General features: G+C 42.5%; 1 protein-coding gene across 4 annotated transcripts in view; it reads right to left on the bottom strand.

Annotated features, from left to right (window-relative positions):
* Metap1 (methionyl aminopeptidase 1) overlaps positions 1–10211 on the bottom strand; it is a 41627-nt gene that overhangs the window by 3562 nt on the left and 27854 nt on the right. For 2 of the 4 annotated variants that reach the window (XM_027395818.2, XM_027395817.2), the window contains exons 10-11: positions 7621–7686; positions 3930–5485 (exon numbers count right to left, since the gene is read on the bottom strand). The exons of 1 other annotated variant lie outside the window; for it this stretch is intronic. In XM_027395818.2, coding sequence (XP_027251619.1) covers positions 5322–5485; positions 7621–7686 — 230 coding nt within the window. In that variant the 3' untranslated portion in view covers positions 3930–5321. Of the gene's footprint in view, positions 1–3929; positions 5486–7620; positions 7687–10211 lie in introns of those variants that run through there. One more of the 4 variants, XM_027395819.2, reaches the window with a different exon arrangement.

The raw sequence follows: 10211 nt of genomic DNA, 5'->3' as shown, positions 1-10211 counted from the left end.
CAGAGAGTAAGACTGTTCAGCCCTAAATGACATGAATACTCCATCCCTCCTCCAACGCTGTGAGATTTTGTGGATGATGGGGTAGAAAGACTTGAAAAACTAAGGCCGATGGCTTATTTCAAGCAAACTTCCCCAGATACAATCTAGAAATTGCACATATGACTCAGCAGTTTATGACAACATGCACAAGACCTGCACATGATCAAGCCAGAGTCCCAACATGAAGACAGGAAAGTAAGCACAAAACCCATGACTAGCTAAGGAGTTCTTATGGCATGATCCCTGTGGTCACATCCTAGGGCAGGCCTCCACTCTGAGCATTAGGCAACACAAATTGGACTCAATGAGTTTTAAGTGGAAGAAAACAAAAGTTGGGTGGGCAGTAAGATGAAGGTGAATCTGGGAGGAGGTGAGAGAGGGGAGGGGTGTGGTCCAAAATACATTGTATCAAACTCTCAATAAGAAATGTTATTTAAATAAGAATACAGCCTGGCAGTGGTGGCATGATGGGGGAGGTCCTTCTGTGTGTATGTTTGTCTTATTGGTTGATAAAGTACTGTTGGCCAATAGGAAAGCAAGACAGGTGGGACTGGGAGTCAAGGAGGATTCTGGGAAAGGTAAGAGAAAGCCCAAGAGACACAGGACGCTTGCCACTGGCATCCCATAAGTCTTATAAAATATATAGATTTATGATAATTAAGACTGAGCTAGCAGATGAGAAATCCTAGTCATTGGCCATGCAGCATTTGTACCTAATATAAGTCTCTGTATGTTACCTGGGACCTTAACATGGCGGCGGGCAGAACTTGGGCCACCTGGCGGAAAGCGCCCATGTGGCAGCAGGGCTCGGGCAGCTTGGCGGAAAGACTTTGTTACAGTGGCATGCACCTTTAACCCCAGCAGAGAAAGGCAGATCTCTTGTGAGTCAGAGCAAGTCCAGGGCAGGCAAGGCTACACAGAAAGCGTATTTCCAACCTGCCCCCCACCCTGACCCAAAGAATCTATGAGCTAAAAGTGATATTCAAGTTGGAATTGAGAGGCTTACTAAGGGAGGAGCAGTGGACTGTCAGCTAATAAATGTAGAGGGATGATACATTTGAGAGATGCTTCTAAGTAAAATATCAATGTAAATGGAATACTAGATTTGGGAACTCCAACTTGTAGGACAAATGCAAGGAAATAGTGGATTCAGGCAAGGATATCAATGAATGCTAAAATTATATTGTGAACATGGCATCCATATTGCCTCCAAGTAGCTTTCAATCCACTTGTTTAAAAAAAAAAAAAAAAAAGTAACAGGGGAAAGTAGGGATGGGTACAGAAGACACAAAGTGATCAAGCACATTGGAATACTTGACAACTCATGTGGGCCATAATGAATGCAACGTGACATCTATTAAGTCTTTTGTCAAACTATTTCTCCTCAGCATATCCTCATGAGAATTAAGACTTACATGCAACTGACACAATCTTTCAAGTGTTAATTTCCTTAAACACTAAAAGGGCAGGGGAGTTATTCTAGAACAAAGACAACTACTGCTCCGAGACAGGCAGGGTAGGGTGGGGTGCTCAGAAGAAACTTGGGGGAAACTGAGTCTGCATATACATTTATTATGCACCAATGTTAAAACTTTGTTGGTGAAATGATTATGTTATGACCAAGTGTCTACTTGGGGTTTGGGTACTTACTGGAAATTCAACTAGAAAGCCTCATGTGCTAGACAAGCACTCTATCAATGACTTATACTCCTGGCCCAAACACCCTTAAATACAGGCTCAAGCAGTAACAGGCAAAGTATAAAACCCTTTTCTTGTGCACAAAGCCCTGGGTTCAATCCCAGGACCAAGTCAGAACAAAGTACATGATGGGGAATATCCTTCTGTAGGCTTTGAATATGTTTCTCTTATTGGTTGATGAATAAAGCTGTTTTGGCCAATGAACAGGCAGGATTTAGCCAGGCGGGAAATCAAACAGGGTAGGGAAGGTAGTAGGGAGTCAACACCATATAGCTGCTGGGCAGGCAGGGTGCCCGGGGAATCTCCTATAAGCCAAGGCCACGTGGAGACACACAGATTAATAGAAATGGATTAACAATTAGGAGACAGCTAGCCAGCCAATAAGAAGCCTGAGCCATCTGCCAAACAGTTTATAATTAATATAAGCATCTGTGTGTTTATTTGGGATTAAACAGCTGCAGGACAGACACTTCTGTCTGCAAGTACACACATAGGTAAATGAAGCAAAGGTGGCAAAATTTTTACAGCTGGATATAGGTAATGAATATTTCATTCCACTATACTTTCAACTTTCCTATACCATTTTCAAAACATGAGGATAAAATTTTATTTTCTGTAAGGTATGATGTGTAAAAGGTCACACCTGCACTGAGACTAAAGAAAGTAGGAGTCCCTCCCTACCACTCTACCTTGTTCTTCGAAGCAGCTTCTCACTGAGTGTGGAGCCCCTGTTTTTCAGCAATGCTGGCAGTCAGCAAACCCCAGCAATCTCCCTACTACTGGGATTGCAGACGTGTGGGGACACAGCTGACTTTGACATGGGTGCTGGGATCACAACTCCGGTGCTGATGACTGTGCATCAAGCAAGCACTCTTTAACTACTAAGCCATCTCCCCAGTCCAAGAATACAAATTTTAAGGACAGAAATCATTTACATATACCATGAGTGTGTATCCACTTTTGCAGAGGATAGTTTTCTGTTGCCAATTTCAACAAAGCCAGAAGTGATTTAGAAGACAATAATTAAGGAAGAATAGCACACCCCAAGCCTTGTCTATAATTTAAAACACATGGGAGACAAGTATTATTATAAATGCTGGTGAAGAGGTTCTAAACTACTTACCCACAAAAAAACATAAAACAAAGGTAAGGAATGTGAGTTTATTTTCACTGTCACTGTAACTGGATTTGGAGTCACCTAGGAGACAAATTTATGGGACTGTCTGAAATGCTTCCACAGTTTTACCTGAAAAGAGAAGACCCACGCTGAATGTAAATGGCAACATCCCATGGGCTAAGGTCCTGGACTGAATAGAGGGAAAGGAGGAAGCCAGCTAAGCGCCAGCATAATCTCATCGGCTTCCCAAGGACACAAGGTGACCTTCAGGTTGATGATGCTCTATCACAGTGCCTTTCTTCCAAGACGCACCATGTCCCTTCTAAACTAGAAGCCCAAATAAGTCTTGCCTTAGTTGTTTTGTTGGGTACTGTCAGCAACAAAAAAAGCACTAATACCAAGGGCAGACAAGTTTTCTTGGTATTGGTGACCATATATTGTCAATGTAACTGGATTTGGAGTCACCTAGGAGACACACTTACAGTAAGTGCAAATGGACAAGAGGAAAAAGAACGATCATCTCACCAGTTAGCCTGTGTATTCTGCAGCAGAGTTTAGCACTGCCTACTATACACAAGGCCACCGGTTCAATCCCAGCACTGACAAAAAAGTTAATACATTAACTGTGGTTGTACACTGATGAAAGTAGATGTTTTGTAAACTAAATATATTTTTAATTGGAGGTATGTAATGAAACTAGAGCCCACATTGTTTTGTTTTGTTTTTTAAATCCAAACCAAGGAAAGCATCCCCACCAGCATGTCTCATCTTTTCACAAAACCACACCAAGATTTTGCTGCTGAAGCTTTCTTTTCTAATGATATAACCTGAACACCACCCCACTTACTAATCTGTCAGAACACAAACTGTTCCCCCAAATACTTAGAAGCTCTCACAATACAGCTACCTCTCAAACGGCACTGGCACGCTGCTGGATTAAACACCATGCAATTATGGTACAATATTACACCTGAAAAGGTGTGTATGCTCCAATGGTCTTGAGTTTAGTTTATGAAGTTATTAGCCTTATTCCCCTCAATTCCCCTGAAATGCCAACAAATGCAACTACAGTAAGTGGGATAGTCATTCAAACTTTAATCTCCCTTTACATATTATATTAACATTCATATTACAAGGCATTCCATCCACAAATATTACAGTTTGATAAAAACTTTAAACACGCATACACACCCAGAAGTCTACACCAGACTCAATCACTTTACTAAATTATTAATATAAAGTCATGAAAACATTATCATTCTCTTAAAGCAGTAAGGTCGGAGGCACTCTGGAAAAGATGATGTCTTAAAGTATGTGTCACTGGTATATCAAGTATATTCTCACAGCAACTTTATGATCTGCTGTGTCTCCACTGCATACACTTGTATTTGGACAACCATGAAGAGCAGATGCTGGCACCAGAGCCATCTTTTGATGATGCTCTCAACTACAAGACGTGAGGTACACTTGCAATACGGACAGCAGCCCCCACACACACACACACTGAGCACTTACAGTACTGCAACAAGTTCCTTTCTCACTGTTGTTTACTGAAGGGTGAAACTCACAGCCACCCGTGAGTTTGGAATTCTTTTCCCCCATTATCTGCCTGCCACAGGACAACTGCCACTCTTCGGGGGTACGTATACCTTAGAACAGAAGGGTTCTGACCTCACACTTTTTTCTGGCCAGAGTCTGAAATAACAATGTATTGTGAGGTGATTCTGCAGTTGCCAGCCACCGTCTACAGCACAGCTACTTTACCACACCAGACCTCACAAAGTCTGACAACCTCCCAAGTGGACCTTACCATTCCTTCACCAACACGGTCCACAGTGCACACTGCAGAAGTCTTCCCTACACACATACAAGGGTAAGTAATTAGCATTAGGGCGAGAAGAGGCCAATTCCCAACTAGGAATTAATCACTAACAAATTATAGATCCACTTATGACAGCAGATATCCTGTCAAAGCAGAATCAACCCAGACCAAAGGTCATATAGTGTTCAGTAATTATGTATATGGAATTTAAAATGTATATATTTCTCCACATATATATCAATATATAATAAAAATCTGGAACAACTGTGTTGCTAAGGTTTCAAGATTTTTTATCTTCAGCATTCCCCTGGAAAGCGGCTGGCCCTTGGCGGCTGGTCTGTGGCAGTGATAAAGCAATGAGAAGTGGATTTAGGGTCAAAGTGCTCAAGGGACAAGAAAGAAAACCCAGTACAGCGAACTGAGGGGGTGAGGCCAGGGACTGAAGGAAGTAAGCAATGTTTCATTTATTCTTCTCAGCTTTTCAGACCCCAAAAGAAGCTCTCGAGGACACACACCAAGTGCTGGAGTCTTTTCTTATCCACAGCCAAAACAAAAGGAGTGACTTTTAAAAAGCTCTTCATGTCTGTACTTTCAATAAAATGCACAGTACAAGATGGTGTTCAGACATTAGGCATCTCGGGAAAATTAAAACTGGGACATGAAATGAGGCCGAGAGCTATCGAGTCTCCGGGTGAGAATTTCACAGCCAGTGTCCGTGACCAGCAGGGTGTGCTCAAACTGAGCCGATCGCTTCCCGTCCCTTGTTACTGCAGTCCAACCATCTGGCCAGGTTTCATCCTGCCATCCACCTTAAACAAGCAAAAACAGTTGCTTAGTTTTGTCGTCCACAATTCTAAATAGTCTCAGGTAAGTATGTAACAAGAAAGGAAATAGCCTATTGGTGGCGTATGCCTTTAATCCCAGCACGTGGGAGGCAGAGGCAGGTGGGTGGGTCTCTGTGCCAGCCTGGTCTGACACCGTGAGTTCCAGGACAGCCAGGGCTGTTACACAGAAAAACCCTGTCTGCAAAAACAAACAGAGAAACCAGGCAGTCAAATGTACTATCAAGACCCTCCTAATGGCTGGTTTTAGGTCAAGCCTGTCATTCCCATCGGCAGAACTAATGAAGTAACCATGTCCAGTTTTCCTCATGTGTAGCAATTTAACAATTTTTATATTTCTTGGTATCAAATCAAGGTGGCATTCCCAAAATAAAGGCATCAGACTTCCTTTCAGCAAACACATAGAAACAACTTCCCACAGAACTGATCAGAAACTTGAACTGGCAACCAACCTTCCAGAGTAACCAACTATCTCAGTGTACAAAGTGAACATTAGCTCCTGCACTGTTACAGCGTGTGACTCCTGATGCAATTGTAAATGGCTGATAACAGATTGTAATATGAAATCCTTATGACCAGAAAAAGAGGAGCAAAGAGAGGGTTTGTTTTATTTCTCTGTGTAATCCTGGCTGTCCTGGAACTAGCTCTGTAGACCAGACTGCACTTGAACTCAAGAGATCCATCTGCCTCTGCCTCCAGAATGCTGTGATTAAAGGTGTGTGCCACCACCATCCAGTTTGAGAAATAGGTTGTTTTGTTGTTGTTGTTGTCTTGGTTTTTTAATGATTTTTTTTATTTACATTGGTATTTGCCTACACATGCATGTGTGTAAGGATGCTGGATTCCCTGGAAATGGAATTACAGATAGTTGTGAGCTGCCATGTGCATGCTGGAAACTGAACCCAGGTCCTCTGGAAGAGTAGCCAGTGCTCTTAATCACTGAACCATCTCTCCAGCCCAGAGAAATAGGTTTTTTTGAGGGCTAAGAAAAATGTGAGAGCTTAGGAGATGGCCCCATTGGCAAAGCACTAGCCTTAAAAACACTCAGCCCTGAGTTTCATGCCAAGCACCCATGAAAAAGCTAGGCTCCAGAGAGTTAGACAGCTCTCCGGGGGCTTGACAGCAGCCAGCCTAGCCTAATTGGTTTCAAAAACAAAGTGGATGGCTCCAGAGAAACAGAACATGGGGTGACCTCTGGTCACTGAAGCACACTGAGTATTCATACCTGGAAAGCCTGGAAAGGTGAGCTTCCATGGAGGGCTCAGAGACACCAGTCAACAGCAGTGGCATGCTGCACTGCTTAAACCCAATGAAGAACTGGCAGAAGTACTTCCCAGTTATAATCTGAGAACTGCTCATGACAAACAAGGAGCCGTCATTACAGCCTGTGCTGCCAGAGGACCAGGAAGAATGCCAGCAGACATCAGTGTCTATGATGTGCTTCCTTGTGATGCTGCATGAAACCACAGGTGTGGATGTTGACTTGAAGGACCGGATGGATGCCCATCATAAGCAGCTATGTGTCCTGAGCAAGTTAAGACTCTTCAAGGATCTCTTTACCCTTTCAATGCCTTCTTTTCTAGCTGGAATTAACTTGTATAACAACTGTGTCTGTCTCCTCTTCCTCCTCCAAATCACACAAGAGCTTCTAAAGAGGCTTGATGTAGGATCTTATTATTGTAACTCACCCTTTGATAAGATCTTTATGAATAGGGACCACAGTCAATGACTTTACACTTACTGACAGAAGAAGAATCAGGTAGAAAGTATCTTCTTCTTAGGAACCCTTAGATGTTCAATTCTCTACACACTACCAATCAAGCTGCAATTGGGAGAGCGAAGCAAAAGGAAGCAAACAGAAGCAGCTACTGACTTGATGGGTAAGAAAAATAAAATCCAACAAATGTTACAAAGTCTGGCATTTCAGCAGAAAAGGATGCTTGTCACCAGCCTGACAACCTACATTTGTTTCCCAGGCCACACATGGTAGAGAACCAATCCCTACTCATTATCCTCTACATATGTGTGCACTTGCAAAAATTACAGACAAAAAATAAGAAAAAAAGAAATGTTACACATAGAGTACAGGAACACACACTCACCTTCACAAATCATTGGCTCAATTGTAAACACATGGCCCGACTTCATCACACCAACTGCCTTATTTTCTGAAATCAAAAGAAAGTCTCAGGAGACACCAAAACCCAACAGCATTGAACTGAACAGCTCTCAGGAGCACAGGGCTGACATTCCCAGCAACTGCCCTTCACTACTCTCCCAATTCTCCCAGCCTGTCATTCAGCATCAGTAACCATCTGTCTGTGGGCAGATTTTATTCTAGGCTTATGCTTTCTACGATAAAATATAGGGATATCCACAGACTCAGCTTCAGATACAATCACCATGTGGGAAAGCAGTCTTTATGTTAATACAGATTAGAAAAGGCAAAGACTGATGGGTGTGGTGGAGCACATGAAATTCCCAGAACTCCACAAGCATGTGGGAGAGAGTAGTTGTCCAACAGAGTGCCATTACCCATCACCCACCCACTTATGGAAGTTGACTGACATATGTCATATGCCAGAAGTCTCTCATTTCTTTGAGGAAGTGGAGTATGTTTATATAATGGAACACACTAATGCACACCTTTCAGAAAGGTTTGTAAGTAATCTCTTTGAGATTTGGAAATAAAACTGTGCATAGTAGGCAATTTGTTTAAATAATGAGGAGACATTTATTTCTGTCTGAAAACAAATGGCATTTCACACTAAATACTTCCTTTGGCCCTTTGGCAAGTTCACAAATAATATTTTTCAGGACTACCAAGAGACATGATTAAGAATGCCCAGTCTTGTTTGGCTTCCAAAGCCAGAGTTTAAAACTAGGAATAGTCTTGTCAGAGGATCCTGACCAATATATGGAGCACTGTTTTAAATTTAAAAACTTAGAGCTTAAAGGGGACAAATCAGCTAAACGAGTGCGACATTTACTCAGGCTGGCCACCAGAGGGCACACACGTCAGCTACTCCAAGGTTCTCTTCCTGTGAAGGCATCCATCCCAGCGGGATTGCTACTGTACAAACACCACCTGTATCTACTCCAGCTGGGTGGGCAAGCTACTGTTTAGGTGTGATGGAGCCTCACCCACACAATTCCATTCCAGCCCCTCCTGGTATACAGCCAGCCACACTACTTGGCTTCCCAAAGTGCACTCACAGCAAATCGTGTTCTTAAACTCATGGGAACCCTTGGAAGCAGAAATAAACTAAGAACTGAATGAATTAGGTTTTTCATTTCTAATATTGTGAACTTTCTCCCAAAATGGCCTGCAACTTCTGATTTTGAGGGAGTCAGTACCCCTGGGTCTATCAAAGAGAAAATGCTTAAAAAAAAATCCTTGCATGAAGGGCTGTGCCACCTGACGCTGCCACAGCAATAGAGATGTTAAAAGCAAGGGTGTGGGGGTGGGGGTGGGCAAAATACCACCAAACTAAAAACTGAAACAGAGATACTATGTATCTCTGACTCTTACACTGATTAAACATTGGGACATCTGAAGTATAATGGATTCACAGGGGAGAGGATTAAATCCCACTGATGAGTGTTATAAACACTCTGCAACACAGACAGATGACTTGCTACTAGATGTGGCCAACACAGAAAATCTTACCTTCCAGACCTGCTTCTGTCCCTCGTACATTGTTCATTTGAAAGAACTGTAACTCCTACTACACATGCCATAAAATGTTTTCGTTTCACTAACAACTCACTCGACAGACAGGTTATCTGAGGGCAATATTACTGTATCAAACCCTGAGCTGGGTACAGAGGGCAGGGGCAGGTGGATCTCAGAATTCAGGGCCACCCTGATCTACACAGTAAGTCCCACACAGCCAGGGCTACACAGTGAGACCCTGTCTCCAAAAAATAAAATAAAATAAAAACTTGTGCCTAACTCAAGTGTACATGTAAAAGTAGAGGACTGCCACCATGACTTCCATCACAAATGACTTAGAAACATACCAAATGTGGAAAATGACTTGCCTTCTGTTTCAGTTTTCTTTCTTAATTTTTTGTATAATTTTCTTTTTCTTTTTGGTTTTTCGAGACAGGGTTTCTCTATAGCTTTGGAGCCTGTCCTGGAACTCAATTTGTAGACCAGGCTGGTCTCAAACTCACTGAGAGCTGCCTGCCTCTGCCTCCTGAGTGCTGGGATTAAAGAAAGGCATGCGCAACGCACTACCTGAGTTTTTTTTTTTTTTTTTAATTTTCATTTTTAGTTTATGTATATATACAGGTATTTTGCCTATGTCTATGCACCATATATGTATTTGATGCTTGCAGAAGCCAGAAGACAGCGTCAAATTCCCTGGACCTAGAATTATAGAGTTAATAAACTGTCATGTGGGTACAGGGAATCCAGCCCTGGTCCTCTGGAAGAATAGCCAGTATTCTTAACCATTGAGCCATGTCTCCAGCCATGTTTTCTTCTTATTTAAGAATGCTTTAATGTGAAACTTAGGGTCTCTGGTAAACCACACTAATGACTCACATCTCCTCCTCCCCACAAATGTCACTGTCTTCAGCATCACTAATGCATACTTAAGCCAGCTTGTTACCTCTGCACTTGGAAAGAATTTCACTCCCTCTCTGCAGTATCTAATACACATGGCCCTGGTGCTGAGAGCAGCAC

The sequence above is a fragment of the Cricetulus griseus genome (genome assembly GCF_003668045.3).
Source record: "Cricetulus griseus strain 17A/GY chromosome 1 unlocalized genomic scaffold, alternate assembly CriGri-PICRH-1.0 chr1_0, whole genome shotgun sequence".
NCBI classification, from domain to species: domain Eukaryota; kingdom Metazoa; phylum Chordata; class Mammalia; order Rodentia; family Cricetidae; genus Cricetulus; species Cricetulus griseus.
This window is presented reverse-complemented; position numbering and strand designations above follow the sequence as displayed.